Raw genomic sequence first — 23,649 nt, forward strand, 5'->3', positions numbered from 1 at the left:
TATACAGTCCACATGGAACATATGGTTGCACTTTGGTAGGAGCCTAACCATCTCATTCTCCTCGTTCGCAGTCAAGCAAATAACGCACTCAACACTCTCATCGGCCTCGTCCCTTCGTTCGTAAATGAATGATGGTAACAGATCTTTGAGTGAAGGATGGAGCTCCATCTGGGGTGGGGTGATTATCACTGGTGGTGTGGCGCCTACTAATTAGGCGTAAGAGGGGAGCAATAATGCAAATATATAAGAAGAAGCAAGGAACACAGACGCCACAGAAGATGATGAAGGAGATGAAGATAACTGTGGACACACTCTTTGTGGGGCATGAGAGTGCCCCCCACATTGTGGCATTGTTGCACATGGTAGTGTTGTTCATCTCTCTCTCTTTCTCTCTGCACGTCCAAAAGCCTGCTCATAAATTCTAAAAGCCAAGCCTAGTCTTATAACATCTCACTCACCTCAGGGGATTCAGAGGTATATGAGTCCTTGTGAAAGTCGAATTATTCCTTCAATGACTCCGAATGGAACTCAAACAGACTTATGATAAGGGTAATTTAGTAAATCACATCCATAAAAGTAATCTGAATGTCCACGTGGAATGCTATGCTTTGTTGAAGAAGATTGCAATTGGGTGTTGTAGGCCCCATTATTCAATATCGTGTTAGAAGATAAGGCTGAGTTTTTATATGGTGTAAGCCGATACTGTCCCGTATTTTTCAAAAAGTACTGTACGGAAAGCACTATAGGATGATCCAAACCGTTCATATGATGGGCCACAACGTAAATAGGATGTGCCCAAAAAATCATTTCTATAAGATGATCCTAACCCTCCGACCTATAGAGGAACTACATATTATGGAAAACTATTGAGATCAGAGGGCTAGGATCATCCTATGAAAATGATTTTTTGGGGAAAAATCTATTTACGTTGTGGGCCATCAGATGGACGGTTTTGATCATCATATAGTGCTGTCCGTACAGTACCTTTTGAGGACTGTAAGGGCTTACTGCTTACACCATGGGAAATCTAAGGGCTGACTATTGTTGTTAAAGACTTAGTTGTGAAAACGTGGCAGCCGAAACGCACAGACACGTATAGAAATTTTAACCGCATGCGATCCTTTATAATGGTGGGTCCCACACAGGGCTGTTTTTGGGGACCTCTTTCCCTAGCCTAGATACACTGGCTCATATATTCATTGTAGCCTCGTAGGATAGAATTACCCCCTTGGTATTTCATCGGATCATCTTCAAAACTGTGCTGCTGTGGGATCAAATATCAAGGGCCAGATGATGAATACGAGCATGTCTGTTCGTTCATCATATAATTTCTATTTAAATATAAAAAAACAACTCGGGCTCAACTAGTTTGAAGATCCGAACTGTTCATTTGTTGGGTCCCAGTGTAAATAGGCCTTGGCCATAAAATCATCACCATAGCCATAGGATGATCCTAACACTCCGATCTATAGATGAAAGGCAAACATATAATTGATCAGAGGGTTAGGATCATTCCATGGATGTGGTGTTTTGGATATACATGCCCTACACAGAGCTGAAATGTACGTGTGATCGGATCCGTTGGCTGAATAGTGATCATAGATCTGGTTAATTTCCCTTGATCAGACGGCTCTACGCCATTGATCTATCAAGACTTTCTATGGTCCAGAAAAAAAAATAAAAAAAATCCCAAGTCACAATTCCTTTATTTTTTGGTTACGTATGAGATGTGACCGAAATCACGTGGTTCCCCCCTCAAGATGTTCCACAACACCAACTGCCACGATTGCATGTACATTCTCTGTTGAACCCACCCCTAATTTCCTTATAAAATAGTAAGGCAATCTACAAAGTGCACATTCTCTAGTTCTCTACCTAAGAAAAGTAAATATCATGACGCCACAACCAAAACATGTCCCCACCTCCATCCTTTAAATAAAATCCTCTCCCTCATTTATACGCAGTATTGGTCCTGAGAGACAGAGAGAGAGAGAGATCTAGTTCGTCTTTTTTCGATAATTGTGGATGGATTGAGGTGATTATAGGGAAATGGCGAAACTGTACGTGCAAACAGTACCTCCACCAGATCTGAATAAGAATACAGAGTGGTTTATGTATCCAGGCGTTTGGACCACATATATCCTCATCCTCTTCTTCTCATGGATCATCGTTTTGTCTCTCTTTGGTTGTTCCCCTGGCATGGCATGGACTATTGTCAATCTCTCTCATTTTCTTGTAAGCACCCCTCCCTTCTTTCTCTTTTACCTTTTTTTTTTTTTTTTTTAAAATTCCGATTTTATGTGTATCTCTATCATTTTCTTCTTCTTTTTTCTGGATTGTTGTTTGATTGTGTTTTTGCCACGTTCTCTGTTAAATTTAGGGATCCCCCGTTTGGGATCTGATGCGGATCTGTTTCTTTTCTGATTAGGGTTTCTTTGTTTTTTTTTTTTTGCCTTTTTTATTTGATGTTTGGTGCTGCTGATGATGATGGCTTGTTGGTTTGTTTGATCTAAATTCTGGATCGTTAGGGTTGCTTGATTTGTCGGATTTGTTTTTTTTAGGGTTTATTTGAGGACTGATCGCTAAGGAAGTTTGGTAAGGGTTAAATTTGTGAAGTTTGGGTTTTTAGTGTTTTTCTTTATTGTGTTTTTTTGCCACGGTCTCTGTTAAATTTATGGATCGGCCGTTTGGGATCGGATGTGGATCTGTTTTTTTTTTTTTTTTTCTGATTAGGGTTTCTTTATTTCCTTTTGGAAACTAAGGGGTTTTTGCAGTGTTTTTCTTGGGATGAATTTGAGTTTGGGCTCTAAGAAACCGTTTCTCGTTTAGGGTCTTGTCTCTGATCGGTAGTGGTGAATTACATCACTATTTTAAACTATTAATTTCTAAACTTTTAACATATCAATTATGTATGATGTGTAACTCGGCATGGTTTGATTTGTAAAAGAGGACTATGAAGTTTTCATTGGGTCTGTATCAACAGGCATCCGCACTCATGTTTTCTTACATATGGTTGGCAGTTTTTGTTCATACTCTGAAGCTACTATCTTGGCCATAGGTAATTGCCTTGGTGATCCCTAGAAACCTACACAGCTAGCTTAGGAGGTTGCCCAGCTAGCTCACGAGGAAAAACTGGACACTACACACCTCTGGGCAAATGGCTTTGACTACTTTGGGCTCTCTTATGAGACCTCAATGCTTTCAATACTTGGACACTGGACCTTTTGGTCTTCAATTCAATCGAATTTGTGTCATATTGTTAAGAGCACTCTGCGTCAATAGAACACACATGGTCTACAAAGGAGGAAAGATACTGAAACCTCCTTCTCTTTCCTTCCCACAAAGAATGGTCCTTGCATCTCACCTTTCTCATTAAATATTGTTCTCACTTATTGAAGAGTTGTATGCGATGTAGCTTTCTTTAATATATCATTTATCCTCCCTCACTTTCTCATGTGTGTACACCGGTTGCTTGCTCTAGATCTATTATAAGGGGTGGCACATGAGCATAATGGAGGACAAGGCATGAGCAGTGGTTTCTATTATTTTGCTGTTTTGTAAAACCTTCGCAAATGAGTTTATTGAGTTATTGATCTGTCAAAGAATAAATAAGTTCTTGGTTGGTTTGTTTGTGGGAATTTAGGGTTTATGCTTTTCTTGTTGCGTACTTTGAATGCCATTTTCTTATACAGAGCTCTTACTTGATTAGTATCATGTTAGTCTTTTATGTTTTTTATGATTTACTCATCTTGTGACAACTGGCTGAACTGGAGCTTTGACAATTGACCTTACCTTTTCCAATCTAGTTACTTGTTCTTCATCTTGTGGCCTTATGCTATAAATGCTTGTCATGTAATATGTTTAATTAATAGGCAAACATTTTTCGTTTCTTCTTTTTTTGGAGATTGGGTTTGCACTCTGTCCTTTCAATGCCTAGTATAGGGTCCTATATGGCCTGATTGAGGTCTATTATTCTATGACTCTTTCTTCAGGTCACCTATCACTTTTTCCATTGGAAGAAAGGAACTCCATTTGCTGAAGACCAAGGTATTTATAATGGTTTGACTTGGTGGGAGCAGATGGACAATGGCAAGCAGCTTACTCGAAATAGGAAGTTTTTGACCGTTGTACCTGTGGTGCTGTGAGTATACTTCTATCTCATATGTACTTTAATATGCTACTATCTCTTATGTAATTCTATATATTTAGGTATAACTATGTCCTTTTTCTTCTGGAGCTATCTCTTGAGCATTTACCATTTTGGAAGTTGGTTTACTGTTTATACCTTGATTTGTTCAATGTAAAACTATAATCTGCATAGCATGTGTCTTTTATACATGACATGTATATCTGACATGCATAAAAATGTACTAGTTCATTTTAAGATTTTGCTAAAACGTATGGTTATAGGTTTGATCCCATATCTTAGTTCAAACTTCACACATGCTTTCTGTCGCAACCAAGAGGGCATGAGTTCAATCCTAGCTTACCTTCAAAAAGGGTATTTTGAACATTCTGCGGCCATAGTATAGCTTTTTTGTCATTTTATGTGTACCTTAGGGAGTTATTTACTTGTCTCTTTAACTTACTTTTTGCTATTTATGTCATGGTTATGGTCCACGAATACTTTACAACAAGACTGGTCCTTTTGCCACTTTTTGTGTTATTGTTATGGTGCGCAGAAGTGTATGCAGTCCATGAAGACGTTAAAGCAAGGCGTTTCGCTATTTATGTCATGGTTTAAAATTTCAACCGAAATCCGAAATTTTGGATACCGGTGGGGACCGAAACCGAAAATTTCCGAAATTCCATTTTTCGCCCTTTACCAAATTTCGGACCGAAATTTCGGATTTCGGTAATTTCAGTCCGAAATTTCGGTTTAATGACATTATTTATTAAAAAAAAAAGTGTTACAAAATTTCAGCCGAAATTTCGGAATTTCGGTCCGGAATTTGGAACCAAATTACCAAATTTCGGACCAAAATTTCAGTTTTTGGTAGGGTCCGAACGGTTACCGAAACCGAAATTTTAAACCTTGGTTATGGTGCACGGATATGTAGACACTCCACGAATACTTTACAACAAGACAGGTCTTTTTTATAAAACAAGGCATTTCCTTCACAGGATGTCATTTTCTACTTTTTTTTTCTTTTATTTATCCATACGGGAAATGCATTTACAGCATGAGTGACATTTCTAATTATCGCTTAATTGATAATCCACATATTGGAGAAAAATTGTGGAAAAAGTCTCATAATCGAATTCTCAAAGTTTACGACAACATGTTTATAAATCAAATAGCAAACTTTTCTAAAAGGGAAGTTGTAAAATACTTAACAAGAGTGGGCATCCCAAGAAGGAAAATCTACTGTTGGATAATTTCAACAAAAAAAAAGGGTATCTGTAAACAGCTACTTTTCAAGGATTCTTTTGCATTGGTACGAGTTGTTGGAACATCGTAGAACCTTTTTGTGGGCACATGGGAAATTAAGCCAGGGTTTTAGATCTCGGAAATGGAAATGCTTTGGTTTTGGTTGAAAATTTGGATGGAAATCATGCAAAATCATAGAAACAAATTAAAGAGTATGCAAATGATAGAATTTTAGTGCAAATTAATAGGTGGATGGATGGTAGCCACCCTTCTCCTTTGAAATTCACACACATAATTGATGAGATTCGGGATAAGTGTTGGGTTTCTCTGTGTGTTTCCAGCATGGCAGGAGATCGTCCAACTCTGATGCGGCTTGTGTTGCCAGGACAGGAGTTACGAGGGCGATACTTGAGATTTTTTTATTTTCTTCCCCCTTGAGGACTCTTGCTCCTTGGGGCGATTCTATAGCATCTTTTACTTTGGTTTTTTCCTTCTTGTATCTCCCCTATTTTGACCTTGGTTGCGGGGCCTTATTTTTCTTCTTACTGTAATACATCTTGCCATTCAAAAAAGAAATGATAGAATTTTAAGATTAAACTTCAAGAAATGCTAGACTAAGCCCAAATGCACACTTATTAACTATCACATAAGCAAGGCAACCATTCATAATGGTTTAACAATGTTGAACACCTAGTCACATGCAGGCTCGCGCATGTTTGACATATGCTACATTTGACATATAATTTATAAATATTTTTACTTAATACATACATCACACTTCACATGCAACTCATGTGATATAATTATGTAACACGTACTGATATAATCTACCTCTAATTCATTTACAGTTTTGGTTTCACTATGTGTTTCATTGGGGATGAAAACAAAAATATTTTGGTCGTTTCGTATTGGTTTCAGTATAAATTTGAAACCATGGATTAAGGACCTAGCAAGGTATGACGAGGCCAAAGGGATAAAGAACTTCATGTTTATGTTCACCAAAAAGTAAGGGTAGGTCTGTAATGAATTTATGCCCATTTCTATTATCAGAGATTTTCTCAGGCAGCGAGAGATGTTGATAGTTGATCAATATGTGCCGCCTTTGGTGTGCACCTTTAGTTGGGCGGCGGTTAAAGGTCGTATCCAGACGATAGACTTTCTCAGGCAGCGAGAGATGTTGATAGTTGATCATTGCACACTATATATAGCTGCAGGGGAATCCGTAGATCACATATTCATCCATTGCAGAGTTGCCAAGGAAGTATGGAGCAGTATTCTCCAAAGGTTTGGGATTTCCTGAGTGTTCCCTTCCTCTATTAAAGAGATGATAGCAAGATGGTCGTTGGTGCCTTGGAGGTGGAAAGGGAAGATTTTATGGGATGTGTGTCTTCTTGCCATGATGTGTTCTTTTTGTTTTGTCTCTTCCTTCGACCTTTGGGAGGGTTGGAAGGAGATTTGTTTTAGTGTTGAGAGGCGGGATCTGATTGTTTAGGATTGGAAGCCTCCAACTGAGGGTATGTTGAAATTAAATTTCGATGGTTCTAGTATGATTAACCCAGGTCTAGCAGGTATAGGAGGAGTTCTTAGAAATTCAGAGGGGGGAGTTTTTGGGCATTTTCAGGGCCCATTGAGACCGCGGATGCTAGTGAAGCGGAGGTTCGAGCTGTGCACCAGGGGATAAAAAGCTTGGCAAGGGAGGCCCTAAATAGGGTTTTGGTTAGAGGGTGATTCTCTTAATACCATTAGGTGGCTTAGTGGTTCTCTTGTTCCCCCTTGGAGATTCACATCCTTATTTGACGAGATTCGGGATAAAATAGAAGGCTCGTCGATCAGTTTCTTGCATGTTCGAAGATCAGTTAATAGCGTTGCAGATCGCCTAGCTAGGGAAGGTGTAGACAAGCAAGGTTTGTGCTATTTGATTTCTTGCCCCCATGATTTTCTTTCTCTTTGTATTTTCTGTTATTTTCTATGTTCGTATTTATGTCTCTTGTACTTTTGGTGACTCACTTGGTCATCTTTTTGGAATGAAATTTGCCACCATTCAAAAAAAAAAACATCAGAGATTTTCTAACTTTGCTTTGGCCAGTTCCTAACGATGAAACCTTTGTGAACATTGATGCAGATAGTGTTCTCTATACTGAAATAGATTCGTTAATGCTCATGGACCAACCTGTTTCTTCTTCCTTCAAGATGTTTGGGCACCTTGCATATCAACTCATGAAGTTGGTATGTGGTCCAAAGGAAGCACTATTGTATTGTGAGATTTTGAATACCTTCTAATTTATTCTTTAAATTAACTAATTAGGTTCTATCTTGTTTATAGAAAAATTTCTGCGATGGTTATGGTATGCATGGATGATATTGTTGTGATGAGTGAGATTGTGGAGAATTTCAGATGCATAAGGGGATATCAGCAATCTAATTTCCGTGAAAAACGTAGGAGAGGTAGCCTTTTTTTGGTCTAGAATTGAGAAAATGGTGCCACATTTGCGTCTTAAGAACCATATGCCAAAGACATGGTTAAGAGGTTTGAGATTTGGTACTCTCTTTTAAACAAATTCACTTCGAGTTAGGTCGAAGAAAAGGAATTGAAGGATGTGAGCAGGTATCAAGTTTTTTTAAATGTAACCTATTGACAATTACATGATCAGATATATTACATTCCATTGGATTTGAAATGAGGAAGCTGTGTCGACACCGGGTTTGGGACTTGCAACTCTCTTATATGCACATTTCACATCGAGTTAGGATGAAGAAAAGGAATTGAATGACATGGGAAAGTATCAAGAAATATATGCATAGCCTATTGACATCACTAGATAGGATGCACTGCTTCCCTTTTGATAGTTTTTCGATTCCTTCATTGTGCAAGTGAGGAACTTTGTGTAGACAAGTGGTTGTATTTGAGCACCATAGTTACGGACCTCTGGTGAGTTATTTCTAAAATTTTCTTTAATGTTCTTGGTTAATCCATATGTCCTTCAACAAGAAATTGGAGATCTATGGTATATTGCTATTGGACATCGGTTTCCAAACCAACGAGGAGTGATATGGCTTGTGAAAAGCTCCAAGACCATGCAATTGCTGGAGATGGATTGGGATTCAGGAATGAAGCTAGACATCCATGGATTGCATCTGGATGAATTTTGGATTGGTTGAGTGGAGAAAATTTTGAACGCAAAGACTCAACTGACCAAAAGAAGGTGAAGTTTTTGGTGATCAAGCTCTCAGGACATGCATCAGCACGGTGGGATGATGTTCTATCCAACCACATTCATCCTAGAAAGGATAAAACCACTTTATGGGAGAAGATGAACTTCACTATTGGGGTCTCATAGAAGTAAAGATTTTACATATTCAGTTTTATAGTAAGGAGGTAGTTTCTGTAAACCTATGGCTGGATGTGCGACATAATTGGTCCCTCGCTTTCCAACTAGGCGGCTCAACCCCCAAACGCAGGAAGGGAATGTTAGATGAGGATCTTTTGTGCCTAAGAGTGAGTAATGCTTCTCAAAATTTGTGCTTCAAATACCACCAGCCCAAACATGAAGTTTTTGAATGTCCATAAAGAACAAATCGTCAACATCAAGTTGGCGGAATACAAAGGAGATGTGGAGCGCTATTATAAAGAAGAGTTGGAAACAGCAGATCAGTCTGCTAATGGAGGGCCCAAAAAGATGAAGATCTCTATGGAGACCAAATGGTTGATACTTTTGTACTTCATACTGTTTTGACGAGTATCCCAACTCCCGTTAGAGATGATAATTGGCTACATCGTGCCATTTTTAAGACCACACGTCATTTGGTAAATTTTGGCTCTTTTAGTAGACAGTGGAAGTAATGAAAATATGGTTGTTTTTGTGAGATGGTATAGATGTTGAAAGAACAGTCTAAACACCCTCAGTCATGCGATATTCAATTGTTTAAAAAAAAGAAGTGACAAATACTGGGTGTTGGTTTCATATTTTCAGCGTCGAGTGATATAAAGACAAATTGTGAGGTAATTTGGTTCTTACAAGCTTGTCATATTCTTCAATGTGGTTCTGAAAATGAAAATATAGTTTTTTGTGAGACGGTATAGATGTTGAAAGAACAGTCTAAAGACACTCGGTCATGCAATATTCAATTGTTTAAAAAAAAAAAGTGTCGATGAATCTGGGTGTTGGTTTCATATTTTCATTGGCGAGTGATATAGACGAATTGTGAGGCAATGTGGTTCTTAGAAGCTTGCCGTATTCTTCAATGTGGTTCTTAAAATCTTGCCATATTCTTCTCTTATTGTGGCTATTTGATTGGACTATGGTGTATGAGATGTACACAACCACTTATCTTTTGTTAAGGAAAATGTTAATGTTCTATTGCACCCCAGTTAGAGGCAGAGGCTGCCGGGGGGCTTAGGCCTTATCAGGGTAGCTCGTGTGATATTACTTCCTGATGATGATCCTATGTTGGAACTTGTAAGGATTGGGGTATCTGGAGAAGAAGTTGCATGCAAAACAAATGATTCAAAAACAAAAATCGGAGCTGATATGCATTTAGGAGACGAAGTTGGAAGAGATGAATAGATCAGTGATCAGGGAGATGGGCTGCAGAGTTAGCTAGGATTTTGTTGCTCTGGATATAGTGGGTTTGGCTTGAGGCATCTTAATCATTTGGGACAACTCGATGGTTGATTTAATAGATGTTGTCAGAGGAAGGTTCTCCTTATTGGTGGCAATTAAGGATTGCAGATGGATTGAACTGGACTTTTACAGGAGTGTATGGGCCTAATCAGACCACAGATCGTGTTTTTCTATGGGAGGAGCTAGATAGAGTCCGAAGGTTGTGGGATAACCCGTGGTGCATTAGCTGTAATTTTAATGCGACTAGATTCATTGAGAATAGGGCAAGTTGCAGCAGGAGTACCTCGAGTTTTTTAGGGTGTGTTTGGCAAGGCTTCTCATTCTTGCCCAATTAAATGGCAGAAATCGGAGATGAGAATCTTTTGAAGCGACTAACTGTAGATCTGAATAATCCTTATTTTAGTCGAAGAGAAGGGGAAACTTATGAAACGGGCGCATACCGGGTCGATAGCCAAACAAAATTTTATTAGTATTTTTCCTTTTCTCATTCCCCATAGCTAAAAAAGGGACAATCCTGTAATATAATGGTTGCTGAACACACCCTTAGTCTTTTCAGAATTCATTTCAAGAAATGAACTTGTTGATTTACTCTTGAGAGCAGCCTAATTTAGTTGGTCTAGAGGTGAAAGCAGGAGCAAACTAGATGGGTTTTTAATTTGTCTCAGATGATTTTCTCCAAATCCTGACGTTAGTCAAATTGCTCTACCTAAAACTACGCCGGATCACTGCCCCATCCTTTTGGACCCTTCGTTAGAGTCTTGGGCCCTGCTCCCTTCAGATTTGAGCTAGCTTGGCTGGAAACTTCTAAAATGGAGGAGAGTTAGCCAAGTAGTGGAATGAGGCTATATCGGTTGGATCTCTGCAGACATGGTCATTACTCAGAAATTGTGATATGTTAAAGCCAAGCTGAAGGGGTGGAGAAAGGAAAAATCTCGCTCCACATGTGAAAGAAAATATTTAGTGACCTAAAAAATTCAAGATATTTGTCAAGCGGAGGATCTTGGTGAGGCATGAATGGAAGACATTTTAGGGCTTGACCGTCTCAGGGGGGATTGGTTTGATAATCCAAGATGAAATTATTGGAGGCTAAGGTCCAGGTTCAAGTGGTTGAAAGAGCGGGATAAAACCTAGCTTACTTTCATGGAATTGCTAGCGCAAGAAGAGGAAACATGATTAATGCTCCTCAGATCAATGGTAGCTGATGTGAGGATAGGGAATCCATTATTAATGAGATTGCACAATCTATCAGGGCCTTTATTCATATGAGTGTGTGGTTTCTTAGGGTCGATTTTGATTCTATTGAAGAAGTTGATCGTATAACCCATGAAAAACCTTTTGATGAGGAGATCAGAGCCAACCTTTTCTATTCGACTAGGGATCGTACATCGGGTTCAGACAGATTCTGTCTTGAGTTCTTACAAACTTGCTGGGAGGTTGTGAAGAGGGATATGTGCGAATTCTTTAAAGAATTTCACGAGGGATTGGATTTAGATAGAAGCACGGGAGCAACGTTTGTTGTGCTGATCCCTAAGGTTAATGACATGTATAAAATTGGGGAGTTCGGACCGATAAGTGGTGGGATGCGTATATGAAGTATTGGCAAAAGTCCTTGGAGATAGATCAAAGAAGGTCATGCCGAAAGTCATCTCTTCTGGTGCAAACCCGGAGGCTCTCGACTTCTACAGGAATTTAAGAGCTCAATGAAACCAACTTTCATAATTCATAGTCATATCCATACTCGAAAAAAACAAGAAGCAAAAAATAAAGTGAATAACAGCAACTTTACATATTCATAAAATTTGCACTAAAGAGATCATGAATGAGAAACTTCTTATACTAAGTAAGAATGCATATAAGAACATAAATAGCATTAAAAGATGGAGATTTATGATTCAAACAATCACTTTTACTCATTGTTATATTGCTGTCTGTGAATAAAAATAAAGATCTAGGGTCCAAATATTGATAAAAAAAAGGTAAAAGGCTCAAAATAGGCTAGGGTAATTAACTAGGGATGTTCCTAAGGATTTCTAAAGGCTAAAATATGACTAATGGGGCTGAAAATATGTAAAAATCTCACCGAAAAGTTGCAGCAGTCCTTTCACTTGTAGTTTTTGCTAACAAAGAGGCCAAGAGGATGGTGGAAAAGCTCGTGGTCATGTCTCGAAGTTCCGGACAGCAGCTAGCCCCCAAATATAATATGAAAGAGAGATGTAAAAGAGAGAATATGAGAAAAGGAGATCTAGGAATAAGAGAGAGAGAATATAGATCAAGAGAGAAAGGTCGAAAGAGAGAAAAGATGCGAGGAGAGAGAGAGAGAGAGAGAGATGCGAGGGGAGTGAGGAGAGAAAGTGGAAGAGAGAGTAAACAGAGACAGAAAGTGGGCGAGGGAGAGGTTCAAGAGAGAGAGTGAGAGAAAGTATGCGAGAGAGAGAGAACAAAGGGAGATGTGAGGGAGGTATAGATAGAGGAGAAAGAGAAGGGAAGATGGGAAACTCACATGCCATGAGAGAGAGAGAGAGGGAGATGTGCAACTCATTTCTTTGTTCTTTTTCTTCAATTCATCAAAACTAGGGCATTTCCCCTCATAACTCTTATTTATATGTTGGCTTTGGTGGTCCCCCTTTCTTAATTCTAATTTCCAAGTGAAAAGACTGCCTTGTCCCTTGAAACAAAGAAACACAAATAAACTCATAAGGGCATAATGGGAAGAATAGGCTAAATAAAATGAATAAGGGGTGAATGGTGTGTGCAATGGTGGGCCCTAGATGATGTAGACATCCCCCCCCCGCCCAATCTAGGCATATCAGATAGACATAAAATGAGTCATAAACAAGTGCATGCATGGAAAAGAATGATCGAACGATGGGATCACATCAAGTTCCCCCTGCTAGGAAGAACTTGACTCTGTCGAATATATGTTTGCAACTCGCTGAAACAAGTCCTCACGGAGTCTGCGTAACTCAGGCCTGTCTATCCGGGTGCAATCTGTCAATGGACGGTCTCTCCAGCGAACAAAGTATCGTCGATGTGATCTGCGACGATTATCCGTCGTCCATGTGCTTGAGAAATTCCTGGATTGGCTTGAGAGCGTCGACAATTTCTTTGAATGGACAGAACTCCCTGAGGATAAGAGAGTTAAAATTTGTGACCATAAAACTGAAGGGTTTTGCCCTTGTTTGGTGGAAGCAAATACAAGCCAGTTGACGTGATCCAATCCGACCGTTGGATCATTCTTTTCCATTCATACACTTGTTTATTTTAGTTTATTGAGCCCCTTTAGTCATATTTTAGCCTTTAGAAATTCTTAGGAACATCCTTAGTTAATTACCCTAGCCTATTTTAAGCCTTTCACCATTTTTTTATCAATATTTGGCCTAGATCTTTATTTTTATTCGCGGACAGCAACATAACAGTGAATAAAAGTGATTGTTTGAACCTGAAATGCCCATCTTTTAATGCTATTTATCTTCTTATATGCATTCTTGCTTAGTGTGGGAAGTTTCTCATTCATGGGATCTCTTTAAAGCAACCTTTATGAATATGTAAGTTGTTATTATACACTTTATTGTTTGCTTGTTTTTTTTTTTTTTTCGGGTATGGATATGACTATATGAATTGTGGAAGTTGGTTCTATTGAGCTCTTAAAGTTTCTATAGAAGTCTGGTTTCATATAGAGTAGTTTGCAATGTCGATATGAAAAAGGATTATGACAAAATTGAATGGGATTGTCTTGATTATTTAATGGGGCAAATGGGTTTGGGGGCTCGATGGCGTGCCTTGATTAGAAGGTGCATATCTTCAGCATGGTTCTTCATCCTTGTGAATGCTTCGTGACCCTGTGTCTCCTTTCCTTTTCGTAGTAGTAGTAGAAACTCTTAGCAAAATGATAGAAAAAGAGAGAAGCTGTGGCCTCATTGAAGGATTTAATATCGGTCACCGGGGGGGGGGGGGGGTGGATGTTATTTACTTATAGTTTGTAGACAAATGTCTAAGAGTTTCTAAGGATTTAATATCGGTCACCGGGGGTGGATGCTAATCAGTAGTGGCAAGACAAATGTCTTATTTTTTGAAGTCCAGGCTAATTGATCGGTTACCTGGCCTTTTGGGTTGCTTTGTGGACCACTTCCCTACTATGTATTTGGGTCTTCCCCAGGGTGAAGGCCATCTAAAGAAGAGGGCTCGAGACACAGTAATGGAAAGCGTGGAAAGGAGATTATCGACTGGAAAAGGAAACCTTGTGTCAATGAGGGGAAAGAATCATTCTTGTCGAAGCCGTGCTTGGGAATATCCCATTTACCACCTCTCTTTGCTGACACGTCCCATTTCCATGATTAAGTGCATTGAGCAAATTCAAAGAAATTTTCTTTGGGGTGGCTTAGACAAGAAAAAGAAGATCCATCTTGTGTGTTGAGAAGATGTTTGCAGGCCTATCAAATCTGGAGGTCTATGAATCAGGAGTTTGAGACTTGCCAATACTTCTCTGGTAGGCAAGTGGTTGTGGAGGTTTGGGGAAGAAAGAGAATCTCTGGACCGAAGTCATAGAAATCAGGTATGGGGCTACATTGGGTAACTGGATATCAGATGGCAAATATAGAAGTTCTGCCTTGACCTTGAGTAGGGACATTTTGAAGACCAAAAGTTTGTCGAAGGTACGAGATTTAGAGTACATAAAGGACATAGATTCTTGATGGACCAGTGGTGTTCTGGGATTCCCCTTTAGGATCTGTTCCCTAAGCTGTTTGTCGCGATATCTAATAAGAAAATATTGGTTCAAGATTGTTTCGAAAGGGTTTAAGGCCGTATTTCTTTGAAGAAAAACTTCAGGAGATCTTATTCAAAAAAAAAAACTTCAGGAGATATTTCTTTGACAGGGAGGTCAACATAGTCACTCAACTTATCAAATGCTGGAAACTATCTCCATTAATAAAGCTAAAAGGGTTTGGATATGGAGCAAATTTGTCATTCAGTATAAAATCTTTCTTTAACCGCATTGCTTCTACTTTGCATATTTTTCACTTCGGAGTAGTATCCCGGTTCCTCTTAGAGTGAGTGCTTTTGGATGGGCTGCCTTTTAGGACAAGATCCTCACTGGGTCATCTATGTAATCGCAGATGTGGACCATAGACCAATGTTCTCTCTGTGTGAGGGATAGGGAATCTGCCGACCACTTGCTCCTTCTCTTTTCTTTTGCTAGGTAGGCATGTTGCCACAGTCTTGAAAATTTTGGGATGTCATGGGTTTTCCCTCACCACTTGGTTGATCTATTGGAAAGCTGGTCTCTAGTGCTCTGGCTTTCAAAAGGAAGCATTCTATAGAGAGCGGCGATGCTATCTACCATATGAATCCTTTGGAAGGAGAAGGATGCCAGGGGTTGTTAAAAAATCTCACAAGAGGCCCGATGCTAGGGGTTATTCAAAAGTTTCACCAGAGGCCTTCTACTCGTCCACACTGAGATTATTTCCTAGGTGAGTGTCCTCCATCCCTTCAAATTTCATATTACCTGTGATTTTAATAGGTGTTGGAAGGTGATTTGCTCAGTATCCGAAAGTGTGGAGTCCATTACACCTAGCCACCTAGGTGGGTATCGCTTGACCATCGTATGCTCAAGTTAAATTTTGACAGGTCAAGCCTTGGCGGTCCTGGGCCAGTAGGGGTGGGTGTCCTGCTCCAAGACGAAGAGGGAGAGACTAGAAGGGTTTTCTTGGGTCTCATTGGGGTCAAGGACTCTAACGAGGCTAAGGTTAGAGTAGTTCTCAGAAGCCTCTTGTATATAATGAGTAGGGTTAAAACATAACTATAATTCAGTATATACAACACCTCGAAGATTATCATTGTGACATATCTTTCGATCAAATCTCCAAGGGTGAGGGTGGGATCCTAAGTGTTTAGAAGAGAACAAAAAAGCAGGTTTAGCTTTGGGTGATCCAAAGCTAGTTGTTTCGCCTCCAGTAGGTGTGGCTCTAGGACCGCAGGGTCAATTTGACAAAATCAAGGCTTGGCGTCGAATCTCGTCTCAATCGAGATACGGAAAATCAAATACAAAAGCCAAGAAGATATTTGGTACCTTAATGAGCGGTATTTTTGGTCAATCAGTGAAAGATCTGAGCTCCCTAGCCTCTTTTTCAAAAGGTTGGTTGGAAGGCCTTTTCGGGTAAATGTTTTTCAGTAACGGTGGCCTTTTAGGATGGAAAGTAAATGGAATAAGCAAAATCGTAATCTCTTGGGAAACGTGCTCTTTTGGGAAGGAATAAGTAGAGGATTTTTGGAAGCGGTGGCTTTCTATGAAAGAAAGTAAATGGAATACGCAAAATCTAAATCTCTTGGGAACAATGTCTTTGGGAAGGAATAAGTACCTTTTCGATTTAAGTGACATATGCTCGTTGCTACCACTGATATTAATTGGGAGGTGGTAATTCTTGATATTCATACCTCGTTGCCTATAGGTATTAAGAAGATAAGCGATTATATCATAATTGCATTACTTGCTTCGCACGTTTCCGTTTTTGTGGGGTCTATTCATTGGTAGTTAAGACGGTTCTTCCTTTAAAAGGTAGTCTCCTGTGTCTCTTCAGGAAAAGGAAAGGAAACTACCTCTGTAGTTTAAAAATGGAGTCCAGCAGTGTTGCCATCTCGGAAGTTCAAACATTCAAGCGTAGAAGGTTGGAACCAGTGAACTGCTCATATTGGACTGAGATTTTAACTGAAGTTCAACTCTTAGGGTATGACGAATCCAAAGCCTCCCTTGAAGCTCCCACTCCAAGAGAGATTGTCAAACGTACCATTTAAAGACAATGGAATCAGTTCAAAGCAGACTCTCTGCAGAACGTGTGGAGCTCTTTCCCCTCACAGGCACTCGCAACATTAATGATATCTGCCTGCCGGTTTACAAGCTTCGCTTCTTCAAGAACAGTTTGGAGGACGAGAAAAGGGTGTGTTGTCTCAATTGGGAAGCAAACCGTCGACTTTGCATTCGGAAGTTAGAGAAACTAATTGCTATCAACTCGGACCCGATGGAAGAAGCCCCTATACCTGAGCTTGCCATCGTGTTCTTCCCTAAAGAAAATGAGTTGCAAGTCGGGATTGATTTTCTTCATTGCGAGTTAAGGAAGTGCTCTTAGGCTTGGGGGTGTCATTCTGATTAGTATAGACACAGTTTTTGGGGGAATTATCTAGTCTTGGGAGTTTTGGAAATTTATGAAGATTTAGAAACGGAAGCTCTTCTGAAGGGATTTTTGGATTATTGGTGGATTGTTTTGAGTCTCTTTTCATTTCTGGAGGTTGTTTCAAGATCTTCGAGAAGGCACAAGAAGGTTTCCTTAATTTGTGAAGGGTTATTTTCAATATCTTCGTTGAAGATCGCAAAGATGTTTTAGTTGTTTTAACATGGGTACTTGTAGGAATGATCTTCTAGGAAGATTATAGTTTTTGAATTTTTAGTATTTTGTTGTGTAGATGTACGAGGGAATGTAAAGGGGGATAGCCCTGGACCTTTTCTAGGGTTTTGAAGTTATCTCCTAGGACCTTATACGATGGTTCATGGGGGACTCCTAGTCCCTTTTTCATGTAATTCTCTTATGGTTATCAATATATTCTGTCAACTTTCAAAAAAAAATATAATGAGTAGGGTCACAGTTGGTTAAGTTGGATGGTTTAATGTCGGTAAGGATTATAAGTACTAAAGAAAACACCGTGATTGATTAGAACACCAAATTTTAGGGATTTCACATTTTTTTGGGGAAAAAATCCACATGAGTTTCATTTGATAGTTAAGGTGAGTTTTCAAGTTTTAAAGGCACTTTTTTAATACTCTCCTTTGACATTTTTTTAATACTCTCCTTTGGCATTATCAAAGGATAAAGCACTCTTTTATAAAAATTAATCACCTGAATAGGAAGTGTACTCTTAATATAGAAGAGACACATAGGAAGCGTGTGGGAAGTGCGCTTTCCCTAAATTTGGGAAGCAAGAAGAACTTAGCTTCCGAATCGAGCTTATAGAGGCCCTGTTTGGTTGCCAAAACTGTGGAAGAGGTCTTGGAAATTAGTGGAATATGGAACGCAGGACGTTGTCTAGTTGCCAAATTTTAGTGGAAACTCCATTTAACTTCTAGACATTATGGGAACATAATCATGAGCTTTTATCCTATGTGGCACCCTACTTTTTCAATTGTACCCTCCTCTCATCTCCCAAGCAAATTTCTCCAAAAAGTAGGTTTTTGGGTGGAAGAAAAGTAGAATTGTCTTGTCTTATTCTTTTTCTCTCATTCTCTCTCTCTCTTTTCCACTCTCTATTTTGATAATGGCACCCCTACATTTTCCACACATCTTCTACGCGCAACCAAACGCTACTACCGCTCTTCCCCTATTCTCCTTAGACAACTCTACACATCTTCCATGCTTGTCACCTCCTTTTTTACTACTTCCACTACTCTCCCAGCCAACCAAAGAGGGCCCCATAGGGAAGCGAGTTTCCCTTCATCTATGTGACATCATAATTTTCTTTAATGAGAATTATTGTTGCTATTCTATATGTTTAGTTGCGAGCCTTGGCGCAACGGTAAGGTTGCTCCATTGTGACCATGGTTTTAGATTTCGGTGGGGACCGAAACGAAAAGGCACTGAAAGAAATTTCGTTAATTTCAGGAATTTCATCAAAATTTCTATTAAAATAATAATTTTTTATTCCGTTAACTAATTTCGAACAAAATTGCCGAAATTTTGCCTGAAATTGCGAAATTCCAAAATGTCGGGATTCGGCTGAAATTTCGGTTTCAGATAACTCTGAAATTTTAGCCGAAACCGAAATTTAAAACCATGATTGTGACCTGGTGGTCACTGGGTCAAGTCACGGAAGGAAACAACCTCTCTGCAAAGCAGGGGTAAGGCTGCGTACATCTAGCCCTCCCCAGACCCCGCAATGGGGGAGCCTTGTGCACTGGGCCGCCCTTTTATACTATATGTTTAGTTGATACTACTTTTCCTATGTGCTAATATATTATTTAAGGGAAATGATATATCCTCCCCTTTTGATTACTTGACACCCAGCAGCAGTGTATCAATGAGTTCAGAGGGGCTGATGTACTTCACTTCAGAAGGATTCAATGGGGCTGATTGCCACGTACACTGCTGCTGGGTGTCCCAAGTAATCAAAAGGGGCGGATATATCACTTCCCATTGTGTAATAGTATATTTATATTGGTTGCTATACTATATGTTTAGTTACTAATACATTGTTATGGAGTTACCATTAAAAAATTATATTATTATGGAGAATACTAGTATCTTACGTGACATCAACATTACAAACTGTTATATACATTAGAAAACTCATATTAAGTCTCAGTTATGCTATCGACACACTGAATTATGAGAAATTCCACTTTTGAGATAAGCCCCCCCTAAGCTTTTAAGGACAGAGAGATGCAATTCACATTGCAATTGCACATATGTTTTCCTTTTTGAATGGTAGCCAATTTCATGAACGAAAGACCGAGATGGTCAAAATATAGAAAGCAAGCACAAAGCCAGCACAAGAAATAATGAGATTGCAATTGCAATTGCACGCATGTTGTTTTGAAAAAGATGCGTTGGTTGAAACCCCTGGTTTCGGAGTATTTGGATAAGGATTATTCAACTAAAATTTTGACAAGTGTGTTGGCAGCTGGCTAGGATGAGTTTAAGAAAATTTATGGATTATTCCATCAAAATTTTGACTAAAGTAGTTACCCGATGCACGTGGTTTACAGGTGATTGTGTGCATCCATAGGGATTAGTCCCGCCCTAAAATGGGGTGGGGACACACTGTCATGAAAAAAAATTTGACTAAAGTGTATTGGCAGCTGGCTAGGATGAATTTAAGAAAAATTTGAAGCAATCAAATTACTAAAAAAAATTGAAATACTTGTGGAAACAAAACGAGAGAATGCTAATAAGTGTAACTTATCATGTCATTATTCAGATTGTATGTTTGTTGGAGGATATAAATTAAGGAGAGCGGTTTTTCTAGTGGTGCAATGAGCTGGGCCTGAGCAGATTTTTGGTATAAAATACATTGGCGAGAGATCTGGTTACAATCCAAATGACATGCCTATATCCCCGCTGGTCCTGCCTGTTTACACCACTAATTTTCCCTTAACATTATTTTCCTGACATGGGTTAGAAAGTTTTACTAATTTTCTAACAATTGTATTTTCGAGTTAAAATTAAATACCAACATATAAATCGTATTAGAAATCTGAATTATGTGTGCCTGTAAAAAAGGAAAATTATAAATAGAATAACTCGGAAACTCGAGATAATTTTGTCCAGTAATATGTGGATTAGAAAAAGAAAAGAAAAACATCATCATCATTAGTTGAATTCAAGATAATAGCTTACAACCTACCAAGAGAAATGAATAATGGCTTACACAGTGTGTTGGTGTCTTTTGAAGGGTCTGTCACATTCTGATCATTTTACATATGATAAATTTTGTTTTTATGTGTTTCATCCTCACACAGCGTTATATATGATAAATTTTGTTTGTTATGTCTTTCATCTTTACCCATTATCACAAATGGAAGTTAGGGAAAAGGAAAGGAAAATAAATTGGAGAACTAGGGATAATTTTTGCATATAATATGACAAATATGCCTCCCTGAAATATGAAGTTATTGTTCACCTGATCAAGAGTAATGTCCATGCATTCAATTTCTCTTCCTTTGATGGGGTGTTTCTGTGCCTCTTTGGCAGGTACTTGATAGCCTCCCACACAACAGATTACCAGCATCCAATGCTTGCTCTTAACACACTTGCTGTGTTTGTGCTGGTGGTTGCAAAGTTCCCTAACATGCACAAGGTCCGAATTTTCGGAATCAATGCCGATCTGTGAATGGCAGTGAGAAAACACACTGTTTTCTCGACCCTTTTAGAAATGGTTCTCATGTACATAAGCCAGATCTGAGAACTAAAAGGGTACTTTTTTGTGGTAAATGAAAATTTACTTGAACTGTTGCACTACAAGTTATCTTTGTTAGATATAACAATACGTGTATTGGTTTTTACTTTGTACAGTTATCCTCAATTAACCCTTGTGGAGGATTTGTGCTGTTATTATCATCTTTGCCCAGATAGAATTACTATGACATATTATGTTCTCCCTTTTCTCATACATACATCTTTTAACTCTATAGATTGCTATTTATACATTAAAATACTTTGTGGGAATTGCTTATGCCCTGAACACTGATTGGGATGATACAGTTTCCGTTATAAAAGTATACAGAGAAGAGGTAGTTTCCACCCTGCAGATGGATTTCATGATTTCGGTAGTCTTATCTGGTGGGCTCCACTTTTGATGGGCCACAATCCAAAATTCTCCCTGATGAAATGATCCTATCCATCCAAATAGTGGTTTGAAAACAATTGATTAGATGGTTAGTATCATCTAATGGGGGGTATTTTTCAAATGGAACTGTTTATCCTGTACGGCATAGGCTGTTTTCCACCTTGTTCCATCTCAGTTAATTTGTGGACTAGGTTTCTGATGAGTCACTTGAATTCGACTCCTAATTGCTTTTCCATTGCAGCGCTATTGTGCTGTTGCAGTGAGGGATTTGATCTGGTCATAATAATTAAGCCAGATTGAACTTGTTTTGGGCCCTTTTTCTTGCGGATTCTAAGCCCAAAACTGATTGTTGAACTCAAAAGTAAACCCAATTTTTAGTCCCATAAACAGTTTTGGACTAAAAAAATCGATTCTCAATCTTCACAATCCATTACTTTTGAGTTCAGCTACCCAAATTCCTAATTGTACCAGTGCTTAAAAACATAAAGCGATTGTTCACATCTCTTCCTTTTATTTATTACCTAGATCAAACATTTTTATGAAACTTTATGGCACTATTTGCAGCGAATCAGAATTGTATTAAGTAATGGAATTGTAATATTAAGGCTTTCTTGACATGCTATTATAGTTAGGGAAACACTTCCAAAACTGAACTCCGTCCAGAAAATAGAGACGAATAGGGGTGTAAACGAGCCGAGCCGAGCTTGGCCAGGCTCGGCTCGGCTCGTTAAGCTCACAAGTGAGGCTCGGGCTCGGCTCGCGAGCCTTACCGAGCTCGGGTTATATTATGTTCACACCCCTCATCTTCCCTGGACAGCCCTACTAGTGTAATTTGACTACTTTTTTTACACTATGGGGGGTGGTCCTAGTAACAAATGGGGTTCCAAAAATGAAGTGACATATTTTGCTCCCCCCCCCCTTTCACTCCATGGACAACCATTTTAATGTATATATTAATATATAATATATATATTTAAATATATTAAATTCTTAACGAGCCTTAACGAGCCGAGCCGAGCCTGGCCTAACTTGGGCTCGGCTCGTTAAGGATTCGAGCCGAGCTCGAGCGAGCTTCCGAGCCCGAGCCAAAATTGACACCCTTAGAGACGAAAGTGAAAAGGGCTGATAATCTGGTCTTTTCAGAGTGTTTTTAGTGAAAAAACAGTGTCTGTCCAGGTGCCTTAGTGCACAATTCCGGGTTAAAAAAATATCTGATCAAACTATTTCAACAACAAACTGGTACAACTATCATGACATATTTGTTTGTCGCTATGAATAGCAAAAAAAACAATAATTAAAAAAAAAAAAAAATCTAATGTCAGATATGGACAAATCCCTCACTTAAATTTTGGAGTGATGGGCTTTTTGGTGACGATTTTTTTTTTCCTTTGCTGTTTGGCTGCAAAAAAGAGTGGAAGACGGCTGGGCTCTTGATGGAATATGAAATGCCGGACGATGTTTGGTTGTCAAATTTGAGCTCAAATTCTATTTGACCATCAGACATGGAGGAGACATCATTATTACACTTTTTCCTAGGTGGCAGAGATGTCCCCTCTAGTAAACTTTCAATGTAAAACTTCCTTTTTGGTGGATTTTTGTGAGAAGAAAAGTATAATTTGTTTGTCTTATATAATCATTGCCTTTTTCCTGTCTTTCTCCCTCCTTTACCTCTTCCACCGCCCATTTTGATAATGACACCCGGATATTTCCTCACCTCTTCTAGCAACCACACGCTTTACCGCCCTTCCCCTTTGACTACCGCTCTTCTCCCCTACTCAAGTCCACACAACTTCCATGCTTGTCACCTCCCTCTTTGACTACTTCTTCCACTAATATCCGAGCAACCAAGCATGGTTTTGACATAGGGTATCCCCACACCAGTTTAAGGCGGGACTAATCCCTATGGATGCAAACAATCACCCGTAAACCACGTGCATCTGGCAACTCCAACGGGACTCGAACTCGTGTCTATGAGGAGCAAACCCGCGCTAGCTGACGTGTCAACCCCGTCGAGGTTGCGACAATATATTTTCCGTCACTAAAACTAAATATATTGGTTTTCATTTTAAAAATAAAATCAATTAAGCAACGGATATTATCAGTTGCCATTGGGTAGTAAATAGCAACAGATCGGTAACCTTCACAAAGTCCATCGCTATGAATTCTGTCTTTTGGCAACAAATTTTGTAGGTTGCCAATGTGTGTATTCCTTGTAGTGGTAAAGACCATATCTATTCTACCCACAAAGATAATACTCCCCTCCTTGTACATCTTGATAAGGTATTTTGTAGGATAAAATACAAAGTAAACATTGTTGTTGGCAAAGAA

At 39.1% G+C, this 23,649-nt stretch overlaps 1 protein-coding gene across 1 annotated transcript; it reads left to right on the plus strand.

The window, feature by feature from the left end:
* Positions 1 to 1,889: 1,889 nt before the first annotated feature.
* Positions 1,890 to 21,144, plus strand: LOC143876703 (uncharacterized). Its single transcript, XM_077378397.1, has 3 exons — positions 1,890 to 2,235; positions 3,993 to 4,141; positions 20,727 to 21,144. Exons 1-3 carry the CDS (start codon positions 2,050 to 2,052, stop codon positions 20,863 to 20,865), a joined length of 474 nt encoding a protein of 157 aa, XP_077234512.1. The 5' UTR covers positions 1,890 to 2,049; the 3' UTR covers positions 20,866 to 21,144.
* Positions 21,145 to 23,649: the final 2,505 nt, after the last annotated feature.

The sequence above is a fragment of the Tasmannia lanceolata genome, unplaced genomic scaffold (genome assembly GCF_043159265.1).
Source record: "Tasmannia lanceolata isolate RefF3 unplaced genomic scaffold, GAP_Taslan_0.1 ptg000002l, whole genome shotgun sequence".
NCBI classification, from domain to species: Eukaryota; Viridiplantae; Streptophyta; class Magnoliopsida; order Canellales; family Winteraceae; genus Tasmannia; species Tasmannia lanceolata.

Bases quoted from the DNA above. Each gene is read 5' to 3' on its own strand.
- LOC143876703 (XM_077378397.1), top strand. From the start codon at position 2,050: ATGGCGAAACTGTACGTGCAAACAGTACCTCCACCAGATCTGAATAAG. The intron at 2,236-3,992 runs GTAAGCACCCCT...CTCTTTCTTCAG, and splicing joins TCAATCTCTCTCATTTTCTT to GTCACCTATCACTTTTTCCA. The intron at 4,142-20,726 runs GTGAGTATACTT...CCTCTTTGGCAG, and splicing joins ACCGTTGTACCTGTGGTGCT to GTACTTGATAGCCTCCCACA.